The 21,673-nt window shown below is 37.3% G+C and overlaps 1 protein-coding gene across 1 annotated transcript in view; it reads right to left on the minus strand.

Annotated features, from left to right (window-relative positions):
* The window catches only part of DNAH7 (dynein axonemal heavy chain 7), a 243,288-nt gene that overhangs the window by 105,715 nt on the left and 115,900 nt on the right, over positions 1-21,673 (minus strand). The window contains exons 31-37 of the mRNA XM_081242420.1: positions 13,432-13,614; positions 12,895-13,071; positions 9,574-9,705; positions 8,018-8,242; positions 5,251-5,448; positions 3,068-3,223; positions 1,803-1,971 (exon numbers count right to left, since the gene is read on the minus strand). Of these exons, the coding sequence (XP_081098546.1) occupies positions 1,803-1,971; positions 3,068-3,223; positions 5,251-5,448; positions 8,018-8,242; positions 9,574-9,705; positions 12,895-13,071; positions 13,432-13,614 (1,240 nt within the window). The remainder of the gene's footprint in view (positions 1-1,802; positions 1,972-3,067; positions 3,224-5,250; positions 5,449-8,017; positions 8,243-9,573; positions 9,706-12,894; positions 13,072-13,431; positions 13,615-21,673) is intronic.

Raw genomic sequence — 21,673 nt, forward strand, 5'->3', positions numbered from 1 at the left:
TGGCCACCTTCTCCATGACTCATACATAGCCCAAAGCAGTAAACCATCAAACATTCTCATTACAATACGATATTAAGATACAATATTACGCAATGTTAATATAATATTGTATGCAGTATTAATATAACCCTGGTGATTCTCACTGACCATACTTTAGGGTCCTTTCCACATGGCTGAAATTCTGCATGACCTTGGCATACAGCCTCATTCTTTCCCCACATCTTGAAATAAATTTCCCTAGGACTAGTCTATGTGGTTCACATGGCCACTTCACTGGCTGCCTGTAATTTTAAAAACTGGGGGATTATCTCATTTTCACAAAATACTGATTACATTTTCAAATATGAAGTTTTAGTAACAGACTTAGAATATAACATCATTTTACAAAATTGATTGATATTATCATCTTTACATGTATAGACAAAATGCATTTTCTCTTTAAAGGGATTCTATCATGAAATCTTTGGTAAAGAAGTGGTGTTAAATGTGCATGATACCTTTATATTGCTTAAAAATATGTAAGTTCATGTTTTATGTTTGTTTTAAACCCAGTAAATCTGTATTTTGCTTCTACCACTATTATACTGTGCTGATTCTGAAAACATGAATAATGTGTGAAAGCATATAACTAGCTGCCTATAGATCAAAACAGTTATGTATCTCTATGTATTTAGAAGCTTATAATAAACACTGATTTACCTGGGCAAGTTTAAGGAGATGGTAAAAGGGCTGCAGAAGGAAAGGTCAGAGATCATATACCCAGCTCTATCTTCAACCCTTCCTCCCAGAGAATGCTCAAATATGGTGGTCTTTTTAGAAAATGGGGTCCAAGAGGAAAAGACACTTCATGGATTTAGCCTGCTCCTCTGTCCAGTCCTTGAAGAGGCCAGGAAAGTGGACACTTAGTACAAATGACTGCTGGGTAGTGGGGGAGAGGCAAAGTGGAGCTAAAGTCTGGGACCCAGGAGCAATAGAGTTAAAAAAAAAAAAAAAGAGGGTATGGGGAAAGCATTCAAAGTGGCCCAGGTAGTGTATTGAGAGCAATTACTGACTCAGAGCAAACTGTCTGCATTATAGGTCAGATAAAGGTCAGGTGGTTCAGAGGCAAATACCGGAGAGATTCCCTGAAGACATGGTACATCAAGAAGGGGAATTTTTAAAAATATAGGATACCAGCTTGAGTTCAGGAAAAGAACAGTTAAAAATGTCCAGTTAGTTGAATCAAGCTGTTTCAGATATTCTAGAATAAAAAATTTCCCCTACATAGAGATCTCTTTGAGTTTATAAATTTCCCCTGAAAAGTGTAAAGGATCTCTAAGAGTTAATTCTTTTGCCCATCTCCTACTCAAATTCCCCCTCAACAGTCTGTCTAAATCCAGAGACTCACTAAAATGTGAACTGATTGGGGTAGGGGAAAGGTGACTATTGAAGCAGGGATGTTTCATACAGTGGAAACTTTAAGGAATGAAACAGAGGAAAATGAGCTTCCCCAGGGGGATCTGGGTTCTCAGGGGATCTGGGACCTCAGAATGCAGGAACAGGAAATGGAAAGCAAAGTCCCAAAAGGTGGAAGAAAAAGGATTTGGAAGAGCTGTTTGGTTTGATGAGAATGACTCCAAGCAAGGCAACCCACTCTGCAGTGTTGATCATTGTGCTCACTCTGTTAGGTCACAACGTACAGACATAGAAAACACATACACAAAACACTGTAACTCAAGTTATCCAATTTCTCTTTCTTTCTCCTGCCCTTTATATATAGCCAGAGTGATTTTCAATCTTAATCACAAACTCAGAAAACGTACCTGGAGGTCCCATAGCACACATGATTTGAATGTCTACTAGTTTAATCATAGAACAATCTTTCAGGTCATACCAATTCCAGTGATCTAACCATTGCCTGAGTAACTCGACAGGAGGTTGAGCCCCATACACCTCCCGAGCGGGCATATTGACATCATCTACAAAGACAACCTGACAATGAAAGGAGAAGAGGGATTAGAAAATATTAACACCTTAATATAGTGTCCTATGGTGCAAACAATGTTCAGGCAAAGAATCAGATTATCTTCTTGTGGGGTATATATGTGAGAAGTGATGGTTTCTTTTCACATCAGGAATATCCCTTAGCATCCATGTTACCAAGGAACAGGGAGGCAGTCTTATTACTAACCTTTATAGTTAAGAGTTTAGAACCTATTAATCCTCTCATGCAACTTGTTTCTCAGTATTCCTTCTCTTCTTTCCTTGTACAACTTCAGTACATTAAAATAAACGAGGGGGCGTCCCTGGTGGCACAGTGGTTGGGAGTGCGCCTGCCAATGCAGGGGACGCGGGTTTGAGCCCTGGTCCGGGAGGATCCCACATGCAGTGGAGCGGCTGAGCCCGTGCGCCACAGCTGCTGAGCCTGCGCTCTGGAGCCCGTGAGCCACAACTACTGAAGCCCACGTGCCTGGAGCCCGTGCTCTGCAACGGGAGAGGCCACCGCAATGAGAGGCCCGCACACTGCAGCGAGGAGTGGCCCCCGCTCGCCACAACTGGAGAAAAGCCCACATGCAGCGGCGAAGACCCAACACAGCCAAAAATAAAATAAATAAATTTATTAAAAAATAAAAAATAAAAACATAAAATAAATAAAATAAAATAAATGAGGAAGGTGTGTCATTTTAAAATGATTATAACCTCTGAGTGATGACAGTAAGGTTGGGAAGTGTATTCTTGGTAGAGGAAAAGTCAATTGATAGCTTGGTTGTTTAAAGGCCGAGAGAGCAAGCAGCAAAGACACCGCTGAGTAAAAATGTTAATGAGAGAATTAGGAAGGTAGGTAATTTCCCAGATGTATATTCTGCTTCAAATTCAAAGGGCAACTGCTTGTTTTTAATGTCAAGTTGCCTGATGCACATACAAATCTTAACACACTTTTAAGAAAACTTAACCAAAACCTGTGACAAAAAAAACTGTACAAAAAGACATCCAGTACCAGTATATCTGGCTTCCTCGTTCTGAATGTAACAATGCCCGTCAATAGGACCACTGCTGTACTATACGTATAGAAACAGAGAGTAATTACCATTTTCTTGCCCAAAGGAGGACCAAAAACTCCCTTTCTTCTTTTGTCCAGTTTTGACATGATAATATTCTGAGTTTGAGCTGCTGTAGTTTGTGCTGAGAAGTTAATCAGCAGAGGCTTGTATATATCTTTACTGAGTTGATTTAAAAGAAAATTCTGTATAACAGGAAATAATGAGCCATAATTGCAATTATGTTTTGACATTTCAAAATAACCACTAAGCATCATTGTTGACACACTCGAATTTAATTTTAGAGGGTCATAATGTAAAAAGAGATGGAATCAACAGAAATAACAGTTACCAAGTCAATGGAGTATGTCTATTTGTCCAGGCCTTCTGGACACGTGGCTTCTCTGGTTTCTAAAACCACCATGCAGAGTACACATTCCTGCTTAACATGAAGTCACAGGGACTCAGGGGTTAAGAAACTTGGTTAAGGTCTCAGAGATGACACAAGAATTTAGACTGCCATTTGTCTCTCTCTAGATCAACGTTCTCTGTAATATAGCTTATTAGCTTTCCACTTTTATCAAGTTATCTGACTGTAAGTTAGGAAGCTTATATAGTATAATTTGTACTTTCAAAATGAAATTCACTGGAAAGCAGGTAAAATTACAATGATTCTTAACCAAGATGTTGTTTTCTACAAATCATCTTGTAGAATAATAATGGAATAGGAAAATATTTACAATATCTTAAGGAGAAAGAAGCAGATTACAAAATAAGATGCAAAGTATGTTCCCAATTTTGTGAAAAGTAATTCTTTTTGGCCTGGGCAGTTTATTACCTGGGTTGCATTTGATGGGGGGTACAAATGACAAAGGCTTTATTTTTCTCCACCCACTGCCTTGAACCATGTTAAGTCTCCATTCCCTAACTCTTGATAATAATATCTTAGATAAATCCATTAGCTTTCTGTACACTTTGTTATTTTTTTTTAAAAATCCAGTCCAACTCAACACCTTGATTTAAAATCTCAGTCTAAACATCTTCCCTCCCCACTCTTGGATATTTCTTGATACATACAGCATTTAGTATGATAAAGGTGACATTTCAATCTGTTGGGAAAGAGATTATTCAATAAATAATACCAGGACAATTATTCTACTATATAATGAAATATATTCCAAAGGATTAAAGGATTGGATTAAAATATAAAATCAATAAAGAACTAGAAACAGGTACTGTCACAACTGGGAGAATGTGAATTGACTGGGAAACTGCAATGGGGGAGTGGCCACCGATAGCTCCTCCTCTCTCCTCCACCTGCCTTCCCTATCTTCTTCCTGCCCAGGGTCGGGTAGCGGGCAGAGCTGGAGGAAGAGAGGCAAAATTCCCACTTCACTGGTGTCACTGTGGTTCTCTCTTGGCTAATGCTATCTTGCCTGCTGTCATGGCAAGCTTCCAAATGTTTGCTCTCTGAGAAGACCAGATGTGCAGGTTCCTTACTTACTCCCAAGGGACATTCACATTGCACAGTTCCCTGACCTAAGGGGACTAATGGAGTTCCCTCACTGCTGTGGGCGGTCATATGGAATGGAGTCCCAGGAAGGCTCAAGTCCAGTTACCTTCCACACTGTCCAACTGACCCGGGGGAAACTTGTACTTACTTGCCATGCCAAAGGCTGGAGGTGCTACTCATTAATAGTTCCAGCCAGCTTTCTCCTTTCAGAAATCTGAAACTAGAGGCAAGAACTGATCTTTGATCAGTATGATCCCCTAAACACAAGGGAACAAAGATTTGTAATGCTACTGAGATTTGGGGCATATCTGTTGCAGCAGCTAGCATTTTCTTACCTAACACACAATAAGTGTGATTCCAGAAATCATTAAAGAAAATCAGTCTTATTACCATGTAGTAATTGTTTACATATTTGATACTTTAGGAAATTAAATATCAACCAAAACACCCTTTTTAAGGGAGATAAAATTCTTCATCCTGTATAAGCTATTTTCACTAAAATACCTTTAAAATGGACAATAATTTAGTGATATAAAGTAGCATAATATCTTTAATTAACTTTTAAAAATAAATAGGCAATTACTCAAAAATTCTCTGTGACTGCAACATTGAAATACCTAAGTATTTAAAAAACATTGCCTACCAGTTCAGGTAGTTTAAAAAATAATTTTCTTAGGACTATCATGCATATTTTAACATGTAGATTTCTACAACACTTACAATAATGTAAACACTCTTTCCAGTTCCTGTTGGTCCTACAAATATTGAAGGCTTTTGATGGGTGGTCAACAATTCCATTAGTGCAGAGTATCGAACTGTGTCCAGAGTTGGTACAATGATTTCATTAAACATCACATCCTTAGGAATTGGAGGAGCTTCTGCCAACTTCTTTACCCATGGTTCCCATTTTCCTATTCCCTGTTTACAATAAATAACCAAATAGTGAATGTCATGTTGTAAAATACTTTTAGATGGCACTCCTGTGCCATTGCAGAAAAGACGAAAGATCAAGACAACAATCCTTGATATTTATGCACTTGTTTTTATCCTTTAAAACCTTCACTCTAATTTTTTAAGTTAAATTTTGTGTTAAATTAAGGAGAAATTGGGCTTTTATATGAATAAAAATGAAACGGCAATGTTGTGATACTTTTGATGTCCTGACACCACTGATTATGTCAACCCAAAGATCAGTTATTTTGGCCAGTTCTTAGATTCTTTAATGGCATTGAGAAAACTGGTCTAATCAATGTGTTAAAGAGTAAAGAATTTTATTCAATACCTGTTCACACAGAAACTGTTCATATAGAAAAATTTTCTACATGGAATATCAGCTGCATATTGTTTGACTTTTATAATGGTACTTACAACATCAGCTTATTATTTCAAGCAAGATTTCCTTCTTTTTAAAAAAAAATTTTTATTGGGGTAGAGTTGATTTTGACTGTTGTGTTAGTTTCTGCTGTAAAGTGAATCAGTTATATATATACATATATCCACTTTCTAGATTTTTTTCCCCATATAGGTCATTACAGAGTATTGAGTAGAGTTTCCTGTGCTATACGGTAGGTCCTTAACAGTTATCTATTTTATTTATAGTAGTGTCTCTTTTTAATTGTAGTAAAAAACACCTAAAATTTACCTTCAACCATTTTTCAGTGTATAGCTCAGTAGTGTTAACTATATTCATGTTGGTGTGCAACAGATATCCAGAATAGATGAGATTTCTTGAGATTATTACTATGAATATTACACTGTATCTTTTCATCCAATTAGCTTATGAACTAAAATTTTAATTTACTAAGGCAGTGTCTATAACAAAAATTTTCAAAAATATCATGTTAACTCTCTCTCCTTAGAAAAACACCACTGCCCTCTTCTTTCTTGCAAAATCCCATTTAAATTCCTGGCCTTTTGAAGCATATTAGAATTTAGACCTATTCTTCTTTCACACCTTCTTCATGTTCCCCAAAACCCAGCCTCACTGATGGGCCTACCAGTTACAAAAATGCCCTGTGTCCCTGGACCTTGACATATAAGACTCTTCTGTCCTACAGTATACATGACACTCTTCTGAAGAGGTTAGGAACACACAGAGGGCAGCACTGTGCTTTATTCATTTTTGTATCTTCTGGTAGTGCTGTGCACATAGTAGAGAATTTGAGGAGGCTGAATTTACATCAGTCTAAAAATAGTATTGCAAAGAAATTCCTAGAACTTTCTAAAACTGTTGAAGAAATAATGCTCTTTCAATACCCTTGATAATCTTTTCTAACATGGATATTTTGCCACCTGTGGGGAAGGAAAAATTAAGAATCAGAAAACCTAGAACAGAGAGTCATTTAGAGACTGTGTGATCCTGGGAAAAAAATCACAAAATACCTCTGAGCCTCAATTCCCTCAATGGTAAAATTTGAAAAATAATCCTATCTTTACCATTTCACTGAGATGCTGGGAAACAAAATAGAAGTGATTGTGGAAAAGCTTAATAAACTGCAAAGTGCTCTGAGAATGCAGGGTATTGTTAGTCATTTGAAGTAAAATTAGCAAAGATATAAAGGTATCTTGTGGCTGGCAGGGTGAAGAGTCTCTTCTGAGGTGAGGTTGGCAATACATTGTCAAGAGCCATAAAAATTTTAAAAATGATACAGTAATTCCTTTTCTAGGAACCTATCTTAAAGAAATAATCAGATATGTACGCAATGACTTGTGCACAAGAATATTCACAAAAGCATTCAAACTAAACAAACAAAAACACTTCAGTGTCCAAGACTACGAAATGCAATGGATCATGGTCCATCCAAATGGTAGATTATAGGGAGGTTTTAGAAAAATAAGTTTATTAAAGAAATATCAGTGAGACAGAGAGTTGTTTTCTTTACTGAGGAAGGAGGATATACAACTACCCAGTGAGGATATGGTGTGATCCCAACCTCACTTAAATCTGCATATATTTAAATAATATGTATACCAAAACTTTGCCCTCATTTACAGTACTTATGGGAGCTGCTACACAAAAACAAACAAGTGAACAAACACCACCCAGGTTGTATTGTCCAATCTGTTTGGGAAGGGCTGAATTCCTAACCACCCAGCAGCGGTCCTGCAGGACCTCTTAGCCTGTGATGTGCTAACATGCACCATGAACCTCCCAGAGGTGTGTCCTTGAGCAGTACTCGCCTGGTGCTGGACTGGATGTCCTAATGTGTGATTTTTTGCAATGAGTACAACTGGCCCAACAAGTATTATTATTTGTCTCATTTTATCAATGAGAAAAACAAGGTTCAGGGAGATTAAAGAACTAGTCCAAGGCTATATGGCAGACCCAGGTGTGCCTGACTTCACAACCAGCTTGCCTTCCTCTACTCCATGCTGTCTCCTAAGGTAAACAGTGGTGACAAGGTGGCCACAGAGCCTTTATGTGCTGTGTGTCTCCAAGGAGACTCTGCCTGGTTGGCAGGTACAACTCTTGCTTCAGAACTCTTACCTCAGTGACAAACTGATAATCATAAATTGTTCCTTTTTCAGGAAATGGAACAGTTAGTGTTTTTGAAGGTGTTTGCTCGGTACCACTCAGTAATTTAAACCTATTTCGAGTTATTTCTGAAATCGGGCCTTCCATTAGTTCTCGAAGAATCTCATTAAATTTCAACCGATCATCATCTTTACAAGAAGCACCAATGGACCAGATCAATGAAAACAGAAAAATGCCCTGAGTTGAAGAGATGAGAAGATAAGAGTGCATTAAAGAATAACTTTAATCTATTCTTGAAGCTTAAATCGTATCAGCCAGATTAATATCTTTGAAAGGAAATGAATAAACTGATATACGGTAGTAGGTTATCTCAGGATTTTGTAATAATTAGTTTTTTTCTCTCAAATCACATGTCTTATAAAGTCTTGCTATCAGAGAAGATAATACAATGCAAAGTATAAATTCTAGGCATAGTAAAACCTTAGAATGATTAGTCTGGTAAATCAGGTGATAATTTAAATATATGGCTGAACTTTGATATTAAAAAGAACACTGAGATAACTTTTTATTAAAGTACAAAAGCATATTTTAATAAAGAATAATCAACCCACTATATATATTTATTAAATTTAAATGTTGATGCAGTGTTTTTTAAAAAGTAGAACAAATTCATATACTTTTATTTACCTGTTGTAATAATTACCTGAGCATTGATTGTATAATTAGAACTGCTAACCTGCAAGCTTTCTTACCAGACTCAGGCAGAGGGAACAGGAGAGACAACAAGACACACCACTCAAATGAGAAAGCCTGTTTGATAGTTTTAAAATCAAATCCCCTTTTTAATGCCAGAGCTAAAACAGTCTTGACTATGCTCATAAAAGTTGTGAACTCTGGCTTCACACTATTCACCTACTCATAGATTACTCACAGACAATCTCTCTCTGGAAACTGTTTTAAATGAAACTAAAAATTTATTTCATAAAATATATGGAAAAAGTAACTGACTACATTAGAAGTGCTACCATTAGCCAATACATAATTTTTTTTATTAAAGAAAATTCAAGGTCTGTTGATAATTTTATTCCTATATTTAAAATGTTTATAGATTATATATTTTCTTGCTTTCCTCATTTCAAATATATATTTATACTCAATGCATATATATATTTTAAACATTTATATCTCGTGAAAAAGGGGGAAAATTAAGGAGAAAAAGCAATGAATTATAATTTGGAGGTTGAAAGGGAGGTGAATCCTGTTGTCAATGGTCATTGACATTTTGAGGATTGATCATCTTTGAGACTGGCCAAATGACCCAAGGTAATCAGTAGCAGATCTGTGGGAATCATCGGGCTCCACCCAAACTTCATGATCCAACAGAACTGCCAGTCAAGGAGCTTTCCTACCAGCACCTGGCATTTGGAACGTGACTTTTTCCTCACTGTTCAGCTACCACCCATTGTCCAGACTCCAGTTCTGGGAAAAATGAGGTTAATTAATTAGGAAGCATTGGGGAAAGCAGTGGATGTCTTTCTACTGCAAGACTCAAAGAGAAATGGACCTACCTCAAGTAAAGAGTAAGTTTCTCGATCATTTCTCTCTCCTACTTTGACTTCATCAGCAAAGTCATTCATAAAACAGTCTATCAGATTCATTAGGGAGCGGACTAAGTTTGTATCTGAAGTAGGAGATAATTCCTGAAAAATCAGAGAAAAAAAGTCTATGAAACAATTTAAATGAGGCACTAATTGAAATAGTATCAACTAATTTTTATTGAACTCATTTAGTTCTAACAGCCATAGTATCTATGAAAAGGTACTACTATTATAATTCTAGTTTTATAGGAGGGAAAACTGAGGTACATATTAGTTCCCTAGAGTGAGGCAGCAATGGATGTCCCATCCAGGTGGTGTGTGTTCTTTAATCACTCTTATTCTGATTCTCAAATTTAAAAAAAACTCATAGTTACAAGTTTAGTTAATTTAATCACAAACATAGATTCTATGTTATACCAATTTCATAAACCAAAACACTAAAAAAAAAAATCTTTCAGAGCAGGAAATTAATTTGCTTATCTAACATGTTCAATAAATAAAGCCCATTTTACAATATCTTTATAAGCTACAGCAGTACTCAGAGTAAACCATTCTTATGAAATATATTTTTAAGCCTTGAAGAGCATAAAATGTTTCTGGAGTGCTGTAAATACTGTGCACTTTATTTCTCTGGGTCTCACCATGAGAATTTATAAAATAAATAATGTTACAGTTCCTATAACCATGCAGCATACAGCAAGTTCTCAATAAACATTTGTCTTCTTCCCTCCAAGCTCTCTTTCAGCCTTTAGAGTTGTATTGCTTCATGGTTAACATGTAAGAATTCACTCTGAAATGGACTCTCTGAAGATTAGAAGCAGGTGACTTGATATTTGGCCACTGTCCCAGTAGAAGCAGGCAGAAGTGACAACTGAGTGTCTGATTAAGGACAGGGACTAAGTGTTACTGCTGCAACCCTAAAATGCAAACAGTTAACTACTACAAATAAGACAGACACGGATTACTACTTAGTAAATAACAGGCATTCATAATCTTTTAAAAATTTATTTTATTGAAGTATAGTTGATTCACCATGTTGTATTAGTTTCTGCTGTACAGCAAAGTGATTTAGTTATACATATATATGATACTTTGCATCTGCTAATCCCAAATTCCCAATCTATCCCTCTCCTACCCACCTCAGCCTACACAGATCTGTGGTCTACAGGCATTCATAATTTCTTCAAGAAAGGACAAAAGTGCATAAGTACATTTCAGGAAGTTTATATTAAAAGTGATTTTTTAAAATTCTCATTACAAGAACAAAATTCCACATATGACAGATATTACCTAGACTTTCTGTGGTGATCATTTCACAAAATATACAAATCATTATATTGTACACCTGAAACTAATATACTGTATGTCAATTATACCTCAATTAAAAAAAATTTTTTCCCCTATTTGCTATTGAAAAGAGCAGTTCCAGTTATATGGAAAATCCATTTATTTGTAATACCTAAGTTCTGTGACAATGCCAGGAGAAAAAAAAAAACCTATAGCTTATTTAATCTCAATTGATGCATATTTAATTGACTTTGAAACATGATTACTTCATATGTACAACATATTCCGTTGCAGCCAAGTTTCCTGAAAGAGCACCCTACACTCACCATCAAGTCAGTATCACCCACGTTCCTAACCAATCACCCTGAAGTACCCTTGCCTCTTCCCTCAAAGTGCTGGGGCCAGGGCTCCCTCATGATCTCTACCGCCAGATCCAAGGGACACATGCCAGCCCTTTCCTTCCTTCACCTGACTCTCAGGAATTTCTGAAAACACTGGCTACTTGCTACTCAAAACCTTCTCCCCATTCCCTTTCTCTAAATTGCTGGTATACCCAGGATTAGAGCCTTTGCTCTTTTTTCCTCTGGATTTGCCTTTAAGTAATCTTCCTTACCATGGTTTTAAATTCCACTTTCCAAATCTGAACACTGAGATAAATACCTGCCTCAAGCTTTTCTATTATATTTCCAACAGCAGGAGAAGTCCCAGCCTTGTTTCCCTATATTTGATCCAGAGCAAAGTCATCCTAAAAGACCTTTGGTCCACATCTCCCAAAGCAGAAATTAAGCATCTTTCCCTACAGTTCCCAGCTAGAGGGTGTTTAAGAGCCTCATTGGAACTCCATCAACTCTCAGAGGCAGGAGACATCCATGCTTCCGGAAATTCACGCTGTCACTTCTCTCCCTTCTACCTTTCCCCCATCTCATCCCCAGCGTGTACTAAAAGAAAGAAAAATGAATTTGTTTGCTTTGGGAGCTCTTTCAATTCTTCTACCACAAGCTGGCTTCCCTTTCCGAATCACATTTTTATTAGCTATCCATAGTAATCCCTAAACAATTAGATGCAGTCATGCTAAATATAGCAGATTCCTCATTTAGTATGTCTAAAAAGCAGTAATATGTGTTTCTCCATGTGACCCACTATCCAGTTCTTTGGAAGTCATAAACGAGATTACTTTTTTCAATTGTCCTTTTTCTAATTATAAAATAATATATATTTATTCTAAAAACGTTGGAAAATAAAGAAAAATTTCAAAATGAAAACTATTTTTAAAAACAACAGTCCATCAGAAATGAGAGAGAACTATTTAGAATATTTTCACCCAGGTGTGATTAGGTGGGACTTTGAGTTTGTTTTTTAAGAGAGAAAAGATCCACACATTTTCTCAAACCACAAGATGCTTCATTTAAAATATTTTTTGGAGAACTATGTTAAAGATAAATACCGTATGCTAACACATATATATGGAATATAAGAAAAAAAAGGTCATGAAGAACCTAGGGGTAAGATGGGAATAAAGACACAGACCTACTAGAGAATGGGCTTGAGGATATGGGGAGGGGGAAGGGTAAGCTGTGACAAAGTGAGAGAGTGGCATGGACATATATACACTACCAAACATAAAACAGATGGCTAGCGGGAAGCAGCCGCATAGCACAGGGAGATCAGCTCGGTGCTTTGTGACCACCTGGATGGGTGGGAAAAGGAGGGTGGGAGGGAGGGAGACGCAAGAGGGAGGAGATATGGGAACATATGTATATGTATAACTGATTCACTTTGTTATAAAGCAGAAATTAACACACCATTGTAAAGCAATTATACTCCAATAAAGATGTAAAAAACATTTTTTTAACTTTAATAAGAAAAGAGTTTTTAGTCAAACTAGTTAAGAAATTATTTTAATATCTGGTAGTTAGCAAGAAAAGTAGACATTAAAATGTATATATATGGCTAATTTGGATTTTCCATTTATTTTTTAAATATTAAAATCTTCATCCCTCTTACCTTTGTATGCTTTCTAATAAATTCGACAGAAACAGGAACCATTCTGTCAAATAAGCCTATTATAAATTCCTTCTGAATAATACTGATCACAGGAGGTAAAAGATTTATCCAAGACAGCATCAGCGGTCTCCAGCCCAGCATATGAGGCTCCATGTAAATCATCCCACATCTGGATACCTGGAAAAACAATCACTGTTTACCTCCAAGGAACTGTTTATAAAAGAAATATGACTTGATACATCTATTTCTTACAACCTTCAGAAAACTCTTGGGGAAAAAAATAGCATACTTTTAGATAATTTCCTGATCTAAATTTTTGTGTATGACTTTACCGACTGGTCCTAGGCAAAGAGGAAAATATGCCTGACACTTATATTTGTCAAGGTAGGTCTACAGACACGGCGGCTCTTGGAGAATCACAGATGGCTGTTAAAATGAACTCTATAAATACTTTTCATCTAGAGTCAAAGTTGCTAAGCAATAGACGCATTTATAACATTTCACATTTATAAGCAGATGTGAAAACTGAGAACTTACAGTGGCAGGAGAAGCAACTTCTAAATCCATTGGTTCAAAAATAAGATTCATTTGTGGTGACATTTGGATAATCTCCCCGCTCATCAGACATAGCTTTTTGTTGTCATCCAGCACAGTGTTCATATTCTCAATCCATACTGCATCTACTGGCCCATCAAAAACTAACCATTTCCTATCTGGCGTCTGGTTCATGCATAGGGTGAATAAGGGACAAAAATGGTCATAGAAGGGAAAAAGTTGAATAATATTATTTTACAACTTTAAAATGTAACCCCTAAAACTAATTTCACCATCAAAATGTAAAGGCGTCTCTGGAATAAAGTGTGCATACATGTGTGAATATATATATATATTCACTAAAGAAGCCTATATATACCATGGATGAGACAAATATATATAACATTTTAAGATTTCATCTTTTCCAATGTTTCTAAACTCATATATAACATGTTTTAGAGAGTATCATAAGTAAAACAAACATGTAATTGCCAGGGAAAACAATTTTCTTTCAGACTGTCTGACTCTATAGAGATTCTACTTAGTGTTCATACAGATTAATTACTCTTGTGTGTTAAGTCAATTTTTTTGTTCCCTTCACTGAATGAATGAACACGCACATCCTTCTTAGGCTGAACTGTCTCATGGTGGTCCAGGGCATTAATATCAATATAACCTTCACAGTCCCACAATGAGAAACATGAACATATTTACATATTGTCCAGAACACAGTAAATGTTCAACAAATATTAAAAAGTGGCAAGGTATTAGCCAGGGGGAGCAAAAACTGATTCTCTTTTCCAGATCCTTATGAAGCAGCCCTTCTGAGGACACAGATGATGCTTTGGTTCCCCTTCAGCAAATGTGAATTTGAGTTGAAGTAGTGAAGGATCTGAATCCACCTTAACACATTCTCATTCCCTGGGACCAAAGGCATTAATCCACGAGACAGTGGGCCTGTCTGGGCTCAAGCCACCCATACCCACACTCAGAAGCTAGCTCTGGCCACGCTCAGGAAGCACGGAAGAGCCTGTTATCTCGGAGATCCCCTTCAGAGCAACTTTTCCTCCTGCTGTTGGGTTCCCAGGGCTGCTCATCTTCACTCTGAGAAACACTGCCCTGTAATGGTGAGTTGCTGGGCTGTGCAGCCTGAAAGACCTCACTTTTAATCTGATTCTACTACTTCCCAGCTGTGTGACTTTGGGACAGCTACTTAACTTCCTGGAGACTCAGTATTTACAGGATGTAGCTTCCTGGAAAATATAATGTATACTATGTAGCTAAGTGTAAAATGGGAGATATCTCATGATTATTTCTTTATAAATAATGTAACAGCATACATTATCTGGAGACTTCACATGTTAATCTGGGCCAGAGGACATCCACTGTGACAAGAAAGGATCTGAGACATCAAAGGATCTGGGACATCAATGGTCCCAGACCTCTGCGCACCCTACCTGTGCCTCCTGCTTACTTTATCCAGTAAAGCTGGACACTGGGCAGGATCTCTGGCCCCTGAGAGCCAATCCTTACATTATTCATTGCTCAAGGCCCTTCAGACAATAAAAGCAGAGCTGCAATTTGATGTTTTTGTTATTACACTGACTCATGACTGGCTGGTCCTTAAGCAGGTAAAGAGCACCAAATTTAGGATGCACGGTAGTCAGAATAAAGGAAACATTTATATAAAAAAAGACTTAAAACAAATGTCTGTAGCCTAGGCCCCTTTTCCTGTAAGACTAGCCTTAGCAAGCTGTCTCCATGTAATCACACTCGACGGAGAGTCTGCTAACATATGACAACCAAGTTAACATTTATTGGTCTGTGGACCCTTTTCTGTAACAGTGGGAAGTGGCCACTCAGTAGGGTAAGCCAGGAGTAGGTAAGTTCCCACTCCCCTTCCCAGCAGCTGGCACACCCTTTACCTCTTCTGCTTTCCACAGGCAGCCGATTCTCTTCCTAACACACTAAAGGGTAAGTGTTGGAATTTGTAAGACATCATTTTATAAAGGTCTGCAATTTCCTCTCAGCGCCGGAGTCTATCTAACAATTAGTGGGTGTGACAGTGACAGCTAGCTGAGCAGCAGGGCACAGGAAGAGCATTACTGAAGGATTGAAAGGATCATGTTATTCAGATGCTCCCTTTCCTGGGTCACTTAGCCTGGAAAAAGAAGATCAGAAATACTCTCCCCAGTCTTCTTTTCTCCTGCCCTCTCTTCTGTGCATACTGAGGAGAAGATACCTGCCATCATGATCTCTGGCCTCTCTGCAGGCAGTAACAGTGCTCTTCACAGAAACACTGCCAGACTGTTCAGTAATGTGTTTTATTTATTTATATATTTTTTAACATCTTTATCAGAGTATAATTGCTATACAATGTAGTGTTAGTTGCTGCTGTATAACAAAGTGAATCAGTTATACATATACATATATCCCCATATCTCCTCCCTCTTGCGTCTCCCTCCCACCTTCCCTATCCCACCCCTCTAGACGGTCACAAAGCACGGAGCTGATCTCCTTGTGCTATGTGGCTGCTTCCCACTAGCTAGCTATTTTACATTTGGTAGTGTATATATATCAATGCCACTCTCTCACTTCGTCCCATCTTACCCTTCCCCCTCCCCATGTCCTCAAGCCCATTCTCTACGTCTGTGTCTTTATTCCTCTCCTGCCCCTAGGTCCTTCAGAACTTTTTTTTTTTTTTTAGATTCCATATATATGTGTTAGCATACAGTATTTGTTTTTCTCTTTCTGACATACTTCACTCTGTATGACAGACTCTAGGTCCATCCGCCTCACTACAGACAACACAATTTCGTTTCTTATAACAGCTGAGTAATATTCCACTGTATATATGTACCACATCTTCTTTATACATTCATCTGTCGATGGGCATTTAGGTTGCTTCCATGACCTGGCTACTGTAAATAGTGCTGCAATGAACATTGGGGTGCTTGTGTCTTTCTGAATTATGGTTTTCTCTGGGTATATGCCCAGTAGTAGGATTGCTGGATCATAGGGTAATTCTATTTTTAGTCTTTTAAGGAATTTCCATACTGTTCTCCAGAGTGGTTGTATCAATTTACATTCCCACCAACAGTGCAAGAGGGTTCCCTTTTCTCCACACCCTCTCCAGCATTTGTTGTTTGTAGATTTTCTGATGATGCCCATTCTAACTGCTGGGAGGTGGTACCTCACTGTAGTTTTGATTTGCATTTCTCTAATAATTAGTGATGTTGAGCAGCTTTTCATGTGCTTCTTGGCCATCTGTATGTCCTCTTTGGAGAACTGTCTATGTAGGTCTTCTGCCCATTTTTGGATTGGGTTATTTGTTTTTTTAATATTGAGCTGCATGAGCTGTTTCTATATTTTGGAGATTAATCCTTTGTCTGTTGATTTGTTTGCAAATATTTTCTCCAATTCTGAAGGTTGCCTTTTTGTCTTGTTTATGGTTTCCTTTGCTGTGCAAAAGCTTTGAAGTTTCATTAGGTCCCATTTGTTTATTTTTGGTTTTATTTCCATTACTCTAGGAGGTGGATCAAAAAAGATCTTGCTGTGATTTATGTCAAAGAGTGTTCTGCCTATGTTTTCCTCTAAGAGTTTGATAGCGTCCAGTCTTACATTTAGGTCTCAAATCCGTTTTATTTTTGTGTATGGTGTTAGGGAGTGTTCTAATTTCATCCTTTTAAATGTAGCTGTCCAGTTTTACCAGCACCACTTATTGAAGAGACTGCCTTTTCTCCATTGTATATTCTTGCCTCTATTGTCAAAGATAAGGTGCCCATATGTGCGTGGGTTTATCTCTGGGCTTTCTATCCTGTTCCATTAAACTAAATGTCTGTTTTTGTGCCAGTACCATACTCTCTCGATTACTGTAGCTTTGTAGTATAGTCTGAAGTGAGGGAGCCTGATTCCTCTAGCTCCATTTTTCTTTCTCAAGATTGTTTTGGCTATTTGGGGTCTTTTGTATTTCCATACAAATTGTGAAATTTTTTGTTCTAGTTCTATGAAAAATGCCATTGGTAGTTTGATAGGGATTGCACTGAATCTGTAGATTGCTTTGGGTAGTATAGTCATGTTCACAATGTTGATTCTTCCAATCCAAGAACATGGTATATCTCTCTGTCTGTCTGTATCATCTTTAATTTCTTTCATCGGTGTCTTATAGTTTTCTGCATACAGGTCTCCTTAGGTAGGTTTATTCCTAGGTATTTTATTCTTTCTGTTGCAATGGTAAACGGGAGTGTTTCCTTAATTTATTTTTCAGATTGTTCAGTATTAGTGTATAAGAATGCAAGAGGTTTCTGTCATTAGTTCTGTATTCTGATACTTTACCAAATTCATTGATTATCTCTAGTAGTTTGCTGGTAGCATCTTTAGGATTCTCTTTGTATAGTATCATGTCATCTGCAAACAGTGACATTATTACTTCTTCTTTTCTGATTTGGATTTATTTCTTTTTCTTCTCTAATTGCTGTGGCTAAAAGTTTCAAAACTATGTTGAATAATAGCAGTGAGAGTGGGCTACCTTGTCTTGTTCCTGATCTTAGTGGAAATGGTTTCAGTTTTTCACCATTGAGAATGATGTTGGTTGTGGGTTTGTCATATGTGGCCTTTATTATGTTGAGGTAAGTTCCCTCTGTGCCTACTTTCTGGAGAGTTTTTATCATAAGTCGGTGTTGAATTTTGTCGAAAGCTTTTTCTGCATCTATTGAGATGATCATATGGTTTTACTCTTTCAGTTTATTAATATGGATTATCACATTGATTGATTTGGGTATACTGAAGAATCCTTACATTCCTGGGATAAACCCCACTTGATCATGGTGCATGATTCTTTTAATGTGCTGCTGGATTCTGTTTGCTAGTATTTTGTTGAGGATTTTTGCATCTATGTTCATCAGTGATATTAGCCTGCAGTTTTCTCTTGTTGTGACATTTTTTCTGGTTCTGGTATCAGGGGGATGGTGGCCCGGTAGAATGAGTTTGGGAGTGTTCTTCCCTCTGGTATATTTTGGAAGAGTTTGAGAAGTATGGGTGTTAGCTCTTTTCTAAATGTTTGATAGAATTCACCTGTGAAGCCATCTGATCCTGGGCTTTTGTTTGCTGGAAGATTCTAAATCACACTTTCAATGTCAGTGCTTGTGATTGGTCTGTTTATATTTTCTATTTCTTTCTGGTTCAGTCTCAGAAGGTTGTGTTTTTCTAAGAATTTGTCCATTTCTTCCAGGTTGTCTATTTTATTGGCATAGAGCTACTTCTAGTAATCTTTCATGATCCTTTGTATTTCTGCAGTGTCAGTTGTTACTTCTCCTTTTCCATTTCTAAGTCTGTTGATTTGAGTCTTCTCCCTTTTTTTCTTGATGAGTCTGGCTAATAATGATTTATCAATTTTGTTTATCTTTTCAAAGAACCAGCTTTTAGTTTTATTGATCTTTGCTATCATTTCCTTCATTTATTTCAGATCTGATCTTTTTGATTCCTTTCCTTCTAACTTTGGGGATTTTTTGTTCTTCTTTCTCTAATTGCTTTACATGTAAGGTTAGGTTGTTTTTTTGAGATGTCTCTTATTTCTTGAGGTAGGATTCTAGTGCTATAAACTTCCCTTTTAGACCTGCTTTTACTGCATCCCATAGGTTTTGGGTCATTCTGTTTTCACTGTCATTTGTTTCTAGGTATATTTTGATTTCCTCTTTGATTTCTTCAGTGATCCCTTGGTTATTTAGTAGTGTTTTGTTTAGCCTCCATATGTTTGTATTTTTTACAGATTTTTTCCTGTAATTGACATCTAGTCTCATAGCATTATGGTCAGAGAAGATACTTGATACGACTTCAATTTTCTTAAATTTACCAAGGCTTGATTTGTGACCCAAGGTATGATGTCTCCTGGGGAATGTTCCATGAGCACTTGAGAAGAAAGTGTATTCTGTTGTTTTTGGATGGAATGTCCTGTAAATGTCAATTAAGTCCACCTTGTTTAATGTATCATTTAAAGCTTGTGTTTCCTTATTTATTTTCATTTTGGATGATCTGCCCATTGGGGAAAGTGGGGTGTTAAAATCCCCTACTATGATTGTGTTACTGTCAATTTCCCCTTTTATGGATGTTAGCATTTGCCTTATGTATTGAGGTGCTCCTATGTTGGGTGCATAAATATTTACAATTGTTATAGCTTCTTCTTGGATGGATCCCTTGATCATTATGTAGTGTCCTTCTTTGTCTCTTATAATAGTCTTTCTTTTAAAGACTGTTTTGTCTGATATGAGAATTGCTACTCCAACTTTCGATTTCCATTTGCATGGAATATCTTTTTCCATTCCCTAACTTTCAGTCTGTATGTGTCCCTAGGTCTGAAGTGGGTCTCTTGTAGACAGCATATATAAGGGTCTTGTTTTTGTATCCGTTCAGCCAGTCTATGTCTTTTGGTTGGAGCACTTAATCCATTTACACTTAAGGTAGTTATTGACATGTATGGTCCTATTACCATTTTCTTAATTGTTTTGGGTTCGTTTTTGTAGGTCTTTTCCTTCTCTTGTGTTTCTTGCCTAGAGAAGTTCCTTTAGCATTTGTTGTAAAGCTGGCTTGGTGGTGTTGAATTCTCTTAGCTTTTGCTTGTCTGTAAATCTGAATGAGATCATTGCTGGGTAGAGTAACCTTGGTTGTAGGTTTTTGCCTTTCATCACTTTAAATATGTCCTGCCACACCCTTCTGGCTTGCAGTTTCTGCTGAAAGATCAGCTGTTAACCTTATGGGGATACACTTGTATGTTACTTGTTGCTTTTCCCTTGCTGCCTTAAAAATATTTTCTTTGTATTTAATTTTTGATACTTTCATTAACCTGTGTCTTGGCATATTTCTCCTTGGATTTATCCTGTATGGGACTCTCTGCACTTCCTGGACTTGATTGACTATTTCCTTTCCCATGTAACAGAAGTTTTCAACTATAATCTCTTCAAATATTTTCTCAGTCCCTTTCTTTTTCTCTTCTTCTTCTGGGACCCTTATAACTCGAATGTTAGTACGTTTAATGTTGTCCCAGAGGTCGCTGAGAGTGTCCTCAATTCTTTTCATTCTTTTTTCTTTATTCTGCTCTGCAGTAGTTATTTCCACTATTTTATCTTTCAGGTCACTTATCCGTTCTTCTGCCTCAGTTATTATGCTATTGATTCCTTCTAGAGAATTTTTAATTTCATTTATTGTGTTGTTTATCATTGTTTGTTTGCTCTTTAGTTCTTCTAGGTCCTTGTTAAACATTTCTTGTATTTTCTGCATTCTATTTCCAAGATTTTGCATCATCTTTACTATCATTACTCTGAATTATTTTTCAGAGAGACTGCCTATTTCCTCTTCATTTTTTTGGTCTGGTGGATTTTTACCTTGCTCCTTCATCTGCTGTGTGTTTCTCTGTCTTCTCATTTTGCTTAACTTATTGTGTGTGGGGTCTCCTTTTCGCAGGCTGTAGGTTCATAGTTCCTGCTGTTTTTGGCGTCAGCCCCCAGTGGGTAAGGCTGGTTCAATGGGTTGTGTAGGTTTCCTGGTGGAGGGGACTGGTGCCTGTGTTCTGGTGGATGAGGCTGGATATTGTCTTTCTGGTGGGCAGAACCATGTCCGGTGGTAGTTTTGGGTAACTGTGACCTTATTATGATTTTAGGCAGCCTCTGTGCTAATGGGTGGTGTTGTGTTCCTGTCTTGCTAGTTGTTTGGCATGGTGTGCCCAGCACTGTAGCTTGCTGGTCGTTGGGTGGAGTTGGGTCTTAGTGTTGAGGTGGAGATCTCTGGGAGAGCTTTTGCCACCTGATATTATGTGGGGCCAGAAGGTATCTGGTGGACCAATATCCTGAATTTGACTCTCCCACATCAGAGGCTCATCCCTGACACCTGGCCGGAGCACCAAGACCCTGTCAGCCACATGGCTCAGAAAAAAAGGGAGAAAAAGCCAAAAAGAAAGAAAGAAAAATATATAAAATAAAATAAAGTTACTAAGGTGAAAAATTTTTTAAATATTAAAAATAAAGTAATAAAAAGAAAGAAAGAAGAGAGCAACCAAACCAAAAAACAAATCCAGCAATGTAACAAACATTAAAAACTATACTTAAAAACAAAAAACAAAAACCGGACAGACAGAACCCTAGGACAAATGGTAATAGCAAGGCATATGCCTGGCACAGTATTAGATGCTCAAGATACAGGAGTGAACGAGAGAGATGATGCACTTTGGCCTCCTGAAGTTTATATCCAGTTGTAT

The sequence above is a fragment of the Mesoplodon bidens genome (genome assembly GCF_964165515.1).
Source record: "Mesoplodon bidens genome assembly, chromosome: 8".
NCBI classification, from domain to species: Eukaryota; Metazoa; Chordata; class Mammalia; order Artiodactyla; family Ziphiidae; genus Mesoplodon; species Mesoplodon bidens.